This window comes from Protopterus annectens, chromosome 7.part0 (genome assembly GCF_019279795.1).
Source record: "Protopterus annectens isolate FY-2018-M chromosome 7.part0, PAN1.0, whole genome shotgun sequence".
NCBI lineage: Eukaryota > Metazoa > Chordata > Ceratodontiformes > Protopteridae > Protopterus > Protopterus annectens.
Window position 1 is genome coordinate 1,159,606,180 of NC_056739.1, and position 15,785 is coordinate 1,159,621,964.

The window sequence follows — 15,785 nt, forward strand, 5'->3', positions numbered from 1 at the left end:
TGTTGACATCTAATTTTTAAAATTAACATTTTGTGAGATTGTACTAAACCTGAGCAGTTTCTCTGCTGCGTTCAGTCTTCCTTGGCAAGTAATTTTTACTGAAAGAACTGATGATAATGTGCAATGGATTATACAAGGAAGTCACCTGCATACCTTCTTCAGCATATGCCACAACAAGCTGTTATTGGCCAGTTCAGGAAAAGTAGGAAGGTGACAACCTTTGCAAATTCAAGGTGGGAGACTCAAGGTATGTGGAGAGATAACTGTTATGGATATGTACTGTTACATTGACTGTATCTTGAAGAGCTACTCTTTTAGGGGTAAGTGTGCTTACCTACAGCTGTACTTTGTTAGGACATTCTGCAGTTTATTTTATTGCATAATACTGTATGTTAGTGCATGTCTTTTTTGACACTCAAAGCATTTAATAAAAATAGTTTGTCATATTTTAGCAAATACCTTAGTTTTTTCCTGATTTTGCATTTAATTGTTTAAATTTCCACTCTTAAAAAGTACTTTAATACATGCTGAGTTAAAGCCATCATATCCTGTTTACTCTTTATGTTTAGAGGCAGGAAATGCAAGCCCATCTTTGTGCAGATAGCAAGGCAAGTTGTGAAATTAAATGCCTCCGATCTACGTTTGCCATCCCGTGCTTGGAAGGTGAAGTTAGTAGGAGAAGGAGCAGATGATGCCGGTGGAGTCTTTGATGACACAATTACAGAGATGTGCCAGGTACTGAGTCTTGCAAGAAAGTGAAAAACAGTAATCAAAAGTTAAAACCATTATTTAAAGCAGCAGTACTTGTAACCACAATCCCAACAAGTAACTAAAAGTTGAATTATTTACTTTAAATACTTTTAGTTTTGTACTAATTTGGTTTTGTACTGATCTTTCATTAAGCAGTATAGTATAGTATTACTGTTGTCATATTATGTTTTAAAGAAACTGGAATGTTTTTCATTTGTTTTGAGGGGTTTTTTGTTTTGTTTTTTTTGTTTATTTTGTTTTCAAACTGAACGCTTGCTGCCTTTTTCTTAACAGGTTATTAGAAAACGTTAACTGAAAGGTGATCGGTGATCATCATGAGCTGTTATTTTAATCATGCTCTGCACAGTGTTCTACAAATCTTGTATGGGGGGAAGAGTCAAGCTGCTTGTGAAATGCCCAGCTCTTAGAATCCTTTGATCACAGTTTTGTGGTTATTATCATTGCTTGCTTATGGGGGACAGTAATTGCATCTGAGAGAAACAAGATAAAATGTAATTTTTTCTTCATTAATTTCTTTTAGTTGATACCGTCAAATATCATAGAGTATACCCAGTCCGAAAGTGTTTTGTTTTTGGGTGTGAGAAAGCAATGTATGTATAAAACCAGATGATCATCAGACTGCCTTGTTAGCAGCAGTGTGTATATGTGTATGTGAGTGTGTTTGAGTCAGCAAATCAAGTTGAAATAGATTACTGTGAACATAATCATGATCTCAGTCAGACATCAGTGGTGCACCAACTCAGAAAAAAGGTTGATTGTTGGAAGTGTAACCAGCAGTTTATGCCTGAAAGTAACTGACTATTGAACTACTTTGTCATGGGCAGTATACGTCTGTGGAAGAAATGAGCTGAGATACATTACTGTGTTCAAAATATATATCTGATGTTATTAATCTTTTTTCCATTCATCACCGATGGGTCGGGTTCCGAGCCCTTGGAACCGAGACAGCCTATTACCAAGCTCGCACCAGCCAAAAACTCTTGAGCTAAGCTTCTACCCACAATGCCCTTCTCCCTGTTACCCCAGATCTCATTTGCCGGATAGCTGTAAAGCCACGTTTCAGCCGAGCACTCAGCTAAGTGGAAACTTTTTTGATATTTTGTCTGAAAAACTTGTTTCTTAAAATTTGTGAGTTATAGATCTTTTCCTGTTGAATTACAGCAGTTCTAGATATATTTCCCTCGTTTTCTACCCATTTGTAACCTTTTTTCAGTACCATTGCTGGTACGGCCCTTTCTCTTTACCCTTGTGTTATTCCTTGAATACCGTCGCAATTATTCCTTCCCTGTTCTTTCTCCTCTAGTGGGTGTGTCTGTTGATATATTCTGTGTGTGTTTAATTCTTTTCTGACTTAGGAAATTAGAGTTTGCCTTTTTTCTGAACTTTTGAATTGTTGTGTTTACTTCTCAAGATGTCGGATAAGAAGGGTACTTTGGGTTTCAAACACCGAACATCGTGTAATGGTAAACTACCTGATAGTGACTCTCACGATGATTGTGTTTATTGCTTGGGGGTGCTCCACCTTTCGGTGCAGCCTTCCTGTGGGATTTGCCAAAGTTTCGACCAACGCACTCTGAACGAGAGCAATAATAAACTAATTCTGAAGGGACTGCTTAAACCCATCCTCCAGCAGGACTTGGGTTGACCTCTCCACGGACTCCATCCTGTTCTCCTCCTTCAGCCATCCCAGTTCCAAAGCCTCCTGCTCTACGTCCTTCTCTGAACCCCCTGTCTTGGCACCTGTAGTGGACCTTGTAACGATTGGGGAGAGGGGAGAAGGCTGCCAGCCTAGTCAAATAGAATTTAATATATAATTCTATCAACTGTATAAATAAATGTAAAATACAGCTTGTGTTTTTAAATGTAAGAAAACATTGTGAAATATGGAACTGCAAAATATGTGACAACATTGCACTTTACTGTCCCAGTGAAGCATGTTGTATCCTTTCATGTTAGAATTCAGCCCGAGGGCATTTTGATCTGGACATCTAACTTATCAGCACTCTGCTTATGCTCACATGTAAGTTTGTAGCACTGTGATATCTTGTAGGAATAGTTAAAGCTAGTAAAGATGAATTAGGTATTTTTCTTTGAAATCAGACCTGTGCTACTGTATTATTTTAAGTTTCTGTGTGATCTGTGAACTCTTAGATATCTATGTGGTTTAGTAGTTTTGTCTTGTGTTTTAATTATTTATTATTAAATATTTTTAAAACATTCTACCCATGGCTGGTTTGTGTAGAAATTAAGTATGCTTTAGAGTATATTATATATTTATAGAGTTTACTGTCGAAGCCCTTCCAATAAGCCTTAGACTGTATAGTCACATTACCATTGCATATTAATATTGCACAGTAATAATTGGACACCCTTTTAAGGGCATTTTAGTAGCTGATATAATTAACTGGGTGGTGGCAGTAATTACTACCGTATAGTCTGGGTAAAGGGGCACAGCTGGAGAATCTGTGTCAGCCTTTCCCAGGAGTGTCTGTGAAGTTGTATAAATACTTATCTCAAAGTGTGCATGTGTTGTGTCAGCTACTTGGGCAGGGACAAGAAGCGCTGGTTGGACAGAGAGGGTACTGGAGGTTCTAGCTTGCCCAGTTAGGTTGAGACCTGGACCCTATAGCTGTGTCAGTGGGGAGTCTTATTAGGGACCTGGTGAGCAAGGGAGCAGCCAGACCCAGACTGACTGTGATCTCTGTGTGCAATTAAGAGAAATTGTACTTTACTGTGTGTATTAGTTATCCTTTCCTCCTCTAGGAGACAACCTCCCTGGTGTTAGTGGTGAGGATTGAGGCTCCTTGATTGCTGGGCCAGGGCATGGTCGTCACAGACCTCACTGAGTCTCCAGGTCTCTCCCTTTGGTCCTTGGTTCCTGTTGAACCGGTCCTTCCTCAGTCTCGTGATTGGGCGGCAGGCTCCTCTGTTCAGGGCATGGTTCCGTGTGGTCCTTCGGTTCCGTCCTCGGTGGTGGTAGCCTTGTCTGTGCCCATCCAGCTTGAGGCTCCATCCTCGGGAGCGGGTTCGATGGAGTGGGGTGTGACCCCGGTTTCGAGGTTGTCCTTCTCAGATCCAGGCTCCCATCCCTCTTTGGGCGGGCCTGCTTTCCATGTGATGGAGAGGGCTCTCGCTTTCGGAAGCATTCCGCTGACGTTAGAACCCCAGTTTTCTCCCCCTGAGCTACAGCTGCCACGGACCACCTCCCTGGGACACTGGGCAGGGAAGCCACAGGAAACCCCTCTTCAGGGTACCCACTCTTCTGAGTCCTCCTCAGAAGCCTCCACTGAGGAGCCCCCGTGGACGAGATTGTGCAAGAGGAAGCACATTGAATCGCATGAGGAGTCTCTAACAGAAGACATGGATTACGATGATGGCGAAGGGTCCCCACAGTCACCCCCTGATGATGTCTTCTTCAGAGACATCCTTGAAATGTTAAAGCAGAGGGGTGACTGGAAGCCTTCCAACCCTTCCTCTGAGGAGTCTGTGTTCCTGCAGGCTTTCCATGCCCAGCCATCTACCTCTTGGGTGACCCCCCCCCCTGCCGACGAGCTAGTCCAGCTCGTAGTGCACTGTGCATGGAAGAACCCTGACTCTATTGAAGCGATCCCTCAGAGACCTGACAAAATTTTTTCCCCTCCCAAGGAGAACCCACATTGATCCAGAAGGTTACCAGTTAAAGCTATGGTGGTGGCGGCGGCGGCCACAAAAAAGGATCTGGCTGAAGAGAGTCTTGCTGTCCATCCACCCATCAGGGAGTCCCGGGCTGTGGACAGATTGGAGAAGCGAGTCTTTGCATCAGCTACCTTTGCCCTTCAGTCCCTGAACTATTTGGCATATTTTATGAGGCTCCAAAGAGACTTGATCTCAGAACTCTCTGGAACACTCGCAGGACAGGTGTCTGACGAGGTACAGGACAAAGTTGCCTCGCAGCTTGCTACCCTGGAATTGATCTCCAACTCGTCCATGAAGTTGCTTTCATATGCAACCGAAGGAGCGGCTAGAGCTGCGAGTTCAGGCAGTGTTATGAGACGTCATGCCTGGCTGCACATTTGTGACCTCGCGGATCCCTTCAAGTCTTCCTTTCTGAATGCTCCAATCGAAGCATCTTCCTTTTTGGTTCCAAAGTGAAGGACATGCTAGCCAGGTGCGAACCGAAGGAGCGGCTAGAGCTGCGAGTTCAGGCAGTGTTATGAGACGTCATGCCTGGCTGCACATTTGTGACCTCGCGGATCCCTTCACTTCTTCCTTTCTGAATGCTCCAATCGAAGCATCTTCCCTTTTTGGTTCCAAAGTGAAGGACATTCTAGCCAGGTGCGAACAGGACGGCAAGACCCTGTCTGCTGTAGGCTTTTGTTTTTCCAACCCTCAACATTCCTTTTCTAAGAACCAGAGGAGTGGGAAGATGTGGCACAAAAAATCTCAGGGTCCTTTCCGTGCCGCACATGGTGATGATACCCCCAGAGGCAGATGGGGTAACAACTCCAGAAGACGGCCCTATAGAGGCAGAGTGGGTCCACATAACCAAGGTCCTAGAGACTCTTTCTGTGGACAGTCTTACCAGCGCTCCTGAAGAGCTGCCCAATTGCTTGCCTCTGGAAACTGTCGGGAGTCGTTTCTTTCTTCACCAAACTGCCTGGCACTTTATTATCACCAATCGTCGGGTGCAGAGTATAATTACCAGAGGTTACACCATTCCCCTTATTTCTTATCCGAAACTTCCAACAAAACTTTCCGACGTTCCACCCAGTCAAATGGAAGAGACAGCTTCAGAAATAAAAAAAAACTATGCCAAAAAAGAGTCATCCAACCAGTCCCACCAGACAAATGTGCGTCCGGATTTTACTCAAGATTATTTTTGGTGCCAAAAAAAACCAGGGGACTGGAGACCCATTCTGGATTTCAGCAGCTTGAACAAGTCTGTCATCGAAACCAAACTCCGGATGGTCACGATTCAGTCCATTCTTCCTTTTCTGAGGGAGGGCGATTGGATTTGCTCAGTAGATCTCTAAGTTGCATATTACCACATCAAAATGGACAAGCGCTCCAGGAGTCTGCTTTGCTTCGGGCTAGGAGCCAATCCTTACCAGTTTTGTGCCCTGCCGTTCGGTCTCTGTACAGCCCCCAGAGTGTTCACAAAGTGCATGGCAGTGGTTACAGCTCACTTGAGACGGCAAGGATTCCGGGTGTTTTCATATTTAGACAATTGGCTCCTCACTGCCCCCACCAAGCATCTTCTGGTAACAGCCCTACAATACACACTTTCTCTGGTGGAAATTTTGGGGATAACTGTGCACTGGGAGAAGTCAAACCTGGTCCCTACCCAGCAGATAGAATTCATCGGAGCAGTCTTCAACACCCAATCCTGTCTGGTGTCTCTCCCAGCTCACAGACTCCAGACATTGAGGCTTCAGCTCCGGGTGATACTTTGTCAAAACAAAGTGTCACCGGGAGAGGTTCTTCAGGCCCTAGTATCCATGGCATCTTCAATCCCGATAGTGCCTCTTGCCAGGCTGCACATGCAAATTCTCCAATGGCTTCTTCTTTATCAGTGGTTCCCGAATCATCACCCCCTATATTCCCAGATCCAGATAACCAACTCCTGCAAGCAGGACCTTCTTTGGTGGATGAGGCCAGACACAGAACTTTGGAGCCGCCCATTCCAGTCCCCTCAGCTCAAGGCCATTGTGACTCTGATCAGGTGGAGGGTCCATTTCCAGCGAAAGACAGTCCAAGGCACGTGCTCCACATTGAAGGCCAACCTGCATATCAACGTTCTAGAACAGAGAGCGGTGCTCTTAGCGTTGCAGGCATTCCATCCGGTTCTTCCTTCTGGAGCAATTGCAATTCAGTCAAACAATATGTCACTAGTCTGGTACATCAACAAGCAAGGAGGAATCAAGTCCTACCCCTTGTGTCAAGAGGCCATGAGGATTTGGCAGTGGGCGATAGCTTCCAACCGCTTTCTGATAGCAATGCATATCCCGGGGAGCTCCAGTGTGATTGCGGACAAGTAGAGCAGATATATTCTCCTGCCCAACAAGTGGTCCCTCAATCCAGATGTGGCAGCAGAAATTTTCAGCTGCTGGGGCCAGCCGTGCTGCGACCTTTTTGCCTCTCCATCGAACAACAAGTGCAATAGCTATTTTGCCCTATTCCCCCCAAAGGGGGAGTCCCTGAGGGACACTTTGATTCACGATTGGCCCGTGGAACTTCTTTATGCTTATACCCCCATTCCTCTGATTCCACAAGCTCATCAGTTGAAATGCAAAGTTATCCTCATAGCCCCTTTTTGGCCTCGACAAGTTTGGTTCCCCTTCCTTCGGCCTCATCTGGTATACCCGCCGTGGATTCTGGACCCTCTTCCAGACCTGATTGCTCATCCCCAAGGGTTGAGCCACCTGAATCTGTCCAGTCTCAAGCTGACAGCATGGATGTTCATCGTGCATACAGCTGCAGTCATAACAGATGGGTTCTCCTGCCGTCAGGCGGGTCCTCGGTCGGCCGAATTCCAAAGTCTAGGTCCGGCGTCGGTTGTAGTCGCTTCTTCCCTGACGTCAGTGCGACAGGGGTATAAAGGAACCAGCCAACGCCATTTTCTTCAGTCTTTCTTGCTGCGCGGTGCCCGAAGCAGAAGCAGTTCGCAAGTGCCGGTCGGCCAGCTCCTGAAATTACGAAAATTTTGAAACCGAAGTCTTCTTGAAAGCTAAGTACCCCGTTGGGGAAACTTTTCTTGCCTCAGACCGATGTCAGACAAAGTTAATAATTGTATTTCATGTGGGAAGCAAATACTGCATAAGGATTTCCATTCCCTCTGTATACCTTGTTTAGGCCCAGACCACGACGTCTCGGTCTGTCGCTTTTGTGCTACATTCAACAAACGCACCATTAAGCATTGGGCAGAGTTCGCCCAGCATTATTTTGGAAAAACATTTAACTATATTATGTTGTCGGATACTCCAACTCCAGTTTTATCTAAAAAACGCAAAGATAAGGTCCGACACACGAGGTCCGCGGCCTCTACCGACACCACGCCAAAGCCGACTACACATGGTCCGGTTCTCAGCGAGGCGCCTACGCAGCCCCTGACTACCGACGACACTTCATTGGCGGTGTCTCCTGTACCCGAGGTCGCAGGCTCCTCGGCCCACACCCCGACTACAGATACCGAAGCCACTCTTGGCGTTGAACTTCAAAATGTGGACAGGTCTACCTCCACTCAAGGTGTCTTCAGACCTTCCTCTTCTTTTTCCATCAAGGCTTTCACTAAGTCTAAAGCAGCCATGCATTCTAAGAGACAAGCTACACAGGGCCCATCTCCAGGCCCCATGCCTAAAAAAACAGATGCTTAAAATGGCTGAGGATTTAATTAGTCTTATCAGGGTTCTCAACCCCACCGGACAAAAGGCCCAGAGTGGAGGAAGAATCCCCCTCCTCTGATCAGGGCTCCATTATTTCAGAGCACTCTGATGATCAGGAACATTCTTACTCCCCTTTTGAAGACTCTGATGCAGAGGAATCCATTCCTTCTGTATCCCCCCCAGAGGATTACTCATTTGGGGAAACTTTGCATACCTTAAGGGGACACTTCCACTGGGAAGACCAAGATTATTCAGATTCCAAGAAAAGGCTTAGGGAATTTCTCTTGCTACCTCAGCACAGGCCTCTGGCTATACCTCCTGTCTTGGACATCCTAGATGATGTTTACTCGGAGGCCTGCCTTAATCCGGATTCTCTGCCTCCAGCCCCAGTCAAGCCTGACAGGTACTACAGGGTTCCTGACTCGCACCAATTTCTATACAAAAGCCATGCTGCTGACCCAGAAACCATCTCACAGGGCCCCAAGGGAATTAAGGCCTCCACTGCTAAAAATCCATTACCTTCCGAGAGAGATTCCAGATTCGTAGAAAGGTGGGGAAAAAAGGTTTATACCTCGGCTACCTTAACCATGAGGGCCTTAAACTGTCAGTTCCATATGCTAAAATACCAACAGTTTTTGTTATCACAATTGAAAAGTAAAATGTCACAACCTGAACAACCAGACTTGAAGGAGTTGCAGGATTTGATGCATAGTGCAGAACAAGTGGGTAAGCATACCTTACAATGTGGTTTTGATGCTCTAGAGGCCTCATGTAGAGCTGCTGTTACAGGATCAGTCATACGTAGACATGCCTGGCTCAAGGAACAAACCTTGCCTGATCATGTCAAAGCTAAATTACTAGATACCCCTCTACAAAAGGCTGTATTATTTGGTGCTAATGCTGAGGAGGTATTAAGGAAAATGGAGGAAAAGGCTAAATCAATGCAAACTGTGAAAGATTTTCTACAGGTACAACCCCCACGTTTCAGTAGAAATTGGCCTTCCAAAAATTGGTCCTTTCCAGCCACGGACAGACCCCAAAGAGGTAGATACAGACGCCCGAGGGGCAGGGGACAATCCCAAGGATCGTTTAGAGGCAGACAATGGCAAGCTCCTACACAAAGAGGTGGTGAGGATAACTCGCAATCATTCAGAAAGCAAGCCCAATGACTTTCCCCTTTGCATGCCAAGCAAGACTCAAATGGCAGCCCCCTTAGGAGGAAAACTGGCATTATTTTCAAAAAATTGGCATATTGTCACAAAAGACAAATGGATCCTGGACATTATAATCAGAGGCTACAGATTCCATTTTCACGCCCTTCCAAAAATGAGAGGCATGCCAAACCTGCCACACAATCAAAGGGCAGAGGCACAAAGGCAAATTACAGATCTCATAAACATGAAAGTTATTCAAGAGGTACCTACGCACGAACAAGGTCAAGGTTTTTATTCCAGACTATTCCTGGTACCAAGGAAGGGAAAAGATTGCAGACCTATTTTGGACCTATCCATCCTGAACACATTTCTACTCGTACCAAAATTCAAGATGCTCACTTTACAGCAGCTTCTTCCCATGCTGGGCAAGGAGTCTTGGCTGGTAACATTGGACCTCAAGGAGGCATACCTGCATGTCCCAATCAGACAAAATTGCAGAAGATACCTCAGATTTCTTGCAGGTTCAACCCATTATCAATTCTCTGCATTGCCCTTTGGCTTATCTACTGCGCCCAGAGTATTCACGAAATGCCTGGCATCAGTAATTGCCTACTGCAGACTTCAAGGGATACAAATATACCCCTATTTGGATGACTGCCTGATCCAAGCGGACAGCAAGCACATTCTTCAGAAACATCTGGCTTATGTAATAATGTTGTTGAACTCTCTGGGATACACAGTCAACAAAAAGAAATCAAGACTAATACCCTCCCGGAAGATAATTTTCCTGGGTGCCAACTTGGACACAAACACCCAGATGGCCTACATCACGCCAGAGAAGCAGGGGCAACTGACTCAATACTTCAGAACACTAGCAAATTGCACCAGGCTGACTGCAAGGAAAGTCCTGCAGGCTCTGGGATTCATGGCATCTTGCATCTTACTAATCCCATGTGCAAAGCTGCATATGAGGAAACTTCAATGGTACCTGAAAAACCTATGGTCTCAACACAGCCACAGTTTGGAAACAATAATACCACTAATTCCATGTCTGCAAAAGGAATTTCTGTGGTGGGCTCAAGCATGCCAAACAAACACAGGTCTTCCATTCAGCAAGCCTCAAGCAAATCAAGTCATCACAACAGACGCCTCGGATTATGCCTGGGGGGCGCACATGACAGATCGGTGCATTCAGGGCAAATGGTCCCAAAAAGAAAAGCACCTTCACATCAATCAAAAGGAAATGCTAGCAGTAATAAATGCTATTATAGCTTTCAAAGACCTTCTGCAACCAGGTCAACTATTGATAAGAACGGACAACACCACAGTTATGTGGTACATAAACAAACAGGGAGGAACACATTCATACCCCCTATGCAGACTGGCCATGTCACTTTGTAGCATGGCCATGGACTTACAAATCGAACTACAAGCACAGTACTTGCCAGGTAAGGAAAACACGCTGGCAGACAACCTAAGCAGAAATATGACAGATCCACACTAATGGAAGTTGCATCCAAAAGTTTTTACAGAAATAATCCAAGCATGGGGAAGGCCAGACATAGATCACTTTGCCTCCCACAAAAATCACCAATTGACAAAATTCTGCTCAAGGATTTTTCATCCAAAGGCCTGGAGAGTGGACGCTCTCTCTTTCAGTTGGACATCAATGACAGTTTATGCCTTCCCACCTCTTCCTCTGCTGCCCAAAGTTCTACTGAAAACCAGAGCAGACAGACCAAAGATGATTCTCATTGCTCCAGACTGGCCAAGACAACACTGGTACCCACTCCTGAGGAGCCTGACGCATTCTCCACCATGGACCCTGCCTCTAATGCCTCTTCTCCTGACTCAGCACAGCTTCAAAACTCTTCACAGCCAGCTAAAAACACTCAATCTAGCCGCATGGACGATTCCTTAGCATCACAACAGACCCTACTCTCCAAGGAGGTGCAGGATGTCATTTTGGAGGCCAGGAGGCCGTCAACTAGAAAAGCTTACTCTGCAAAATGGAAACGGTTTTGTGTCTGGAATGAGAAAAAGGGCCAGGATCCTGGAAAACTGAATTTACCTCAAATACTACAGTATCTAGCTGAGCTGCTAAGCAGTGGACTTTCATTCTCCTCAGTCAAAATCCATGCCTCAGCCATTTCTGCAGAATACAACACTGATCCACCCTTATTCTCTCACCCTCTCTTAAGACAGTTCCTCAGAGGGGCTAAGAATCCAAGACCCCCAAGGAAACAACCATTACCTGCTTGGGATCTCAATTTCATTCTGGAAAAACTGACCTTGCCTCCCTTTGAGCCAGCTGCCTCATCAGATTTGCAATATTTGTCCTGGAAAACAGCTTTCCTTCTGGCTATTACCTCAGCTCGTGGAGTTTCAGAACTACAAGCTCTCATGGCTGTGCAGCCTTTTATCATCTTCCATCAGGACAGAGTTTCCTTACGAACCAACATGTCCTTTATGCCTAAAGTGGTATCCAGGGTAGCTTTGAATCAGGCCATACATTTACCTACCTTTTATCCTAATCCTCAAAACAAAGGGGAGAGATTACTACATTCCTTGGACATCCACAGACAACTGCGTTATTATTTGGACAGAACAAAGCCTTTCAGAAAATCAGAACAGCTCTTTGTGTCCTATGCTGTAGGAGCTTCAAGGAAAGCCAATTTCCAAACAGACAATCTCAAAATGGATAGCCCACTGCATACGCTTTTTGCTATTCTTTTCATGGCAAAACTGTACCTACGGGCATCAGATCTCACTCCACCAGGGCCACAGCTACCTCTGCAGCTTTCCTCAGAGGAGTTCCTACCAAAGATATTTTGGAAGCAGCCACTTGGAGTTCTGTGCATACCTTCTCCAAGCACTACAACCTACCATTATACTCCAAAACTAGGGCAGACTTTGCCACTGCAGTCTTGCAGGGCATCCTGGCTCCTCCTAGTTCCACCTAGTGCCTACCACCCCTTTCTTAGCTTTGGGATTCTACCCATCTGTTATGACTGCAGCTGTATGCACGATGAACATAGTACAGTTTTGTACCTACCATAAATGTAGATGTTCGAGTGCTAATACAGCTGCAGTCCAGGTTTCCCTCCCTCCTTCCCCTCTTGGGACAGGCCTATTGGTTAACACCTCCTCATACAACCTGATTGAGGTATTCATTTATGGTGTATTTGCTTGCAACTACTGTATTTTGATTATATTGCATTGTTTTATTACACAAATTTATGTATTGCCTTCCTTCTGGGGGCACCTAACATCTGGGGCAAGAAAAGCTGAAGAAAATGGCGTTGGCTGGTTCCTTTATACCCCTGTCGCATTGACGTCAGGGAAGAAGCAACTACAACCGACGCCGGACCTAGACTTGGGAATTCGGCCGACCGAGGACCCGCCTGACGGCAGGAGAACCCATCTGTTATGACTGCAGCTGTATTAGCACTCTAACATCTACATTTATGGTAGGTACAAAACTGTACTTTTCTCCACTTCCATTATTTGCCAGGCAGACTGATCTCACCTCACCTGTTTGGGATATTATCCTGGCCTCTCATAAACCATCCACCAGAGGACTGTATCAGGACAAATGGAAAAGGTTCTCTCTGGTCAAAGGATAACATGCCAGATCCGAATTTGGCTCCGGTCATGGCAGTTTTGCAATACTTGTCTACGTTTTTTGAAGAGGGTGCTGCAGCCTCTACCATACGAGTACATTTGGCTGCAATTTCGAATTACCATAATGGGATGGTCTGCTGTTTATTTGGTTTATTTCTAATTTGGAGCTGCCACATTAAACTCAAGTTATTCTCACCATTGGTGCTGGACATTCTCGTTATTTGATCACAGTGGTTCAGTCCGTGCACCTGCCGTACTTGTGGATCTCATTGTGCTGCATTGACTGGGTTTTGCTTCCACTGTTGGCTTATGGGGTGACTCTTGATATTAGTGGCGGAAGCTCCTTTGATGTGTTTCTATCCTTTACAAGCCTCTCTTAAGATGCGGTGGTGGTGGTGCTGTGGTAGCGTTGTTGCCTCACAGTTAGACGTTGCCCGTTCGATTCTCAGAGTGTCTTCTGTGTGGCGACCTGTGTGAATGGGCGTTCCTTCATTGAAGGTTGTGCATTAGGCCCGGCAAGTCAGTATGTAAAAATCTACTGCCAATCATAAGCGGACCGGAGTTCCGCTGTGGCGACCCCTAACCAGGAAAAGCCGAAAGACACAAACAAACAAGCCTCTCTTAAGATCCACAGCCAACCTTTTAATTCTTTCTCATGAGTTTATAAGGTATCTTTGGTCCTTGGCTTGCTGTTGTATGCCTGCTCGTTTGTTTTCAACAATTAGATACTTGCGGTTTACCACATTTACGTCTTTTTCACTCAAAGGGTTAGACCACCAAACCACAAGCTGCAGGCCTTTTTCGCCCTTTTATTATCCACTGTGGAGGTTTCTTTTTGCTGACCGATTTGGGATTTGGATTGTATCTGTTCGGTTAGCGGCGAACGTCGACCTGTTTCAGGTTGGAGGTCACGGTTCCAGTATTGGGCACGGTTCTGGAGCCGATTCACGAGGAGGCAACGAAACCAGCGGCAGCAACAAAGGTCGGCCCTTGGATTTTCTTTGGGAACCATCCCTGAACTCAGGAATTTAATGACTTCTGCTCTCTTTGGTCAGCTTTTTCACAATGGAGTTTTTACAACTTGGGTTGTTGACTGTATTATCTTTTTGTGGCTGCTTGGTAACTTCAGATTTTGTTCCTTTAAATCATTTTCAGGTACTGAAAGACACACAAATCTTGGGCTGGTAGGTTTTAGCATAATCAGTAAATTGAACCAAAATGCTATAAAACCAGCATTGGACATTTGTTGCATTACTTGGGATTAATAACAGGCATTTTGGGACGTTATACTATTTTTTGCTCTTCACATTTAGAACTTATCTATGCCCTACTATTGGCTGAAATGTATTAATAGAATCAGCTATAAAACCAGCATTGGACATTTATTGCATTAATTGGGATTAATAACAGGCATTTTGGGACGTTATACTGTTTTTTGCTCTTCACATTTAGAACTTATCTATGCCCTACTATTGGCTGATACATATTAATAGAATCAGCTATTTCAGTACGATTGTTATCAGTCAGTATTGGGCTTTTCAGGCCGATTGTGTTTGTCTTTATTTAGATATATCTTGTTAATATTTCGGTGAGGCCTAGTGGATTGGGTTGTTTCTTCTTTTTCATGATATTTACTGGACATTTTTCACAAGGACTTTTTCTATTATTGTTGTGATATGGCCATGACATCATTTTTGGAACATGATTTATAATTCTATATGGTTTATTTTTTACATCATTTCTGATTACCTTTTATTAGGCACACATACAGTGATCATTGTTTACAACCAAGGATTTCCAATTTTTGAAAATTTTTTTTTACTAGGGGAGTTTTGTTTTATACTGCATCAGAATTTTCTTTACAGGTAACTATTTGATATTGGATCATATATTGTTTTAACTGGGTCTATACATTTGGTGTGAACTGTTTCAATATATTGTTATTTTGATTTACATTTCTGCAGCTTTTTAGCATTGTTCAGGTTTTTTGTTGGGGTCACGATCATATTTAACTAAATAATTTCAGATTCACCCCATAAATATTATGGATCTTACTAAACTCCTACAAGGTCTCTCTACAGACAGGGATGACCTGAATGTTTTTGGATTGGGACAAACCTCTACAGACAATTCCACATTGGGCCCTAATGATCCTGAAAATATGCTCATCATCTTTTCTTAAACTAAGAGCATGAAGTCCCTTAGAACCAGTGTCTGGCATCTCAAACTTTTTAAAGCATATGAGGTACGGGGTATTTTTCCATCTGGCAGATGATTTATTATTAGATGAATGGGCTCAAGACCAGCATAAGGCATCCATGGCCTTTGTTGAAATGCTTATTCCATATTATGAGCAAACAATAGACAAGTTCATTCTTGAAGTCAAAACGATATGTGGAGAGGTAACACGTTTTTTTGATAAGTCAGTCAGTCAATTGGCCAAGGATTTACTTAAATTAGAGCAACAGCTCAAAACCAAGAAGACCCATAAATTCAGCCGTAACATCACGGATTATGAGAAAGGGTAAACCCTTTGGATTACAGAAAAGTGTTAGATTTGTTGAGCAGGATAAGACCAAACCAGTTTTCAAAAGAAAGAGACCTCGGTTCATACTCAAACGATGTCCCAATGGGAGCAGTGGCACTTCAGGGGAGGATTCATCCTCCTCCACTGATATCGAAATCACTCCCACCTCCGAGTCACCGGTAGCTGAGAGACGTATAAGTACTGACCCTTTAGCGGGGGCAAGCATAGAGGGGGTAGGAAACACCGGTCCCATAAACACTATTCAACATCTTTTGGATTTGATTCTACCACACTAAGAGAAACTAATAATGTGCATAACATTTCTACCTACTCATTGTCTAAAACTGA

The 15,785-nt window shown here is 44.4% G+C and overlaps 1 protein-coding gene across 5 annotated transcripts in view; it reads left to right on the plus strand.

The window, feature by feature from the left end:
- The window catches only part of HERC1 (HECT and RLD domain containing E3 ubiquitin protein ligase family member 1), a 3,987,333-nt gene that overhangs the window by 3,729,612 nt on the left and 241,936 nt on the right, over nt 1-15,785 (plus strand). For all 5 annotated transcript variants that reach the window (XM_044077739.1, XM_044077741.1, XM_044077740.1 and 2 more), the window contains exon 73: nt 570-735. In XM_044077739.1, coding sequence (XP_043933674.1) covers nt 570-735 — 166 coding nt within the window. The remainder of the gene's footprint in view (nt 1-569; nt 736-15,785) is intronic.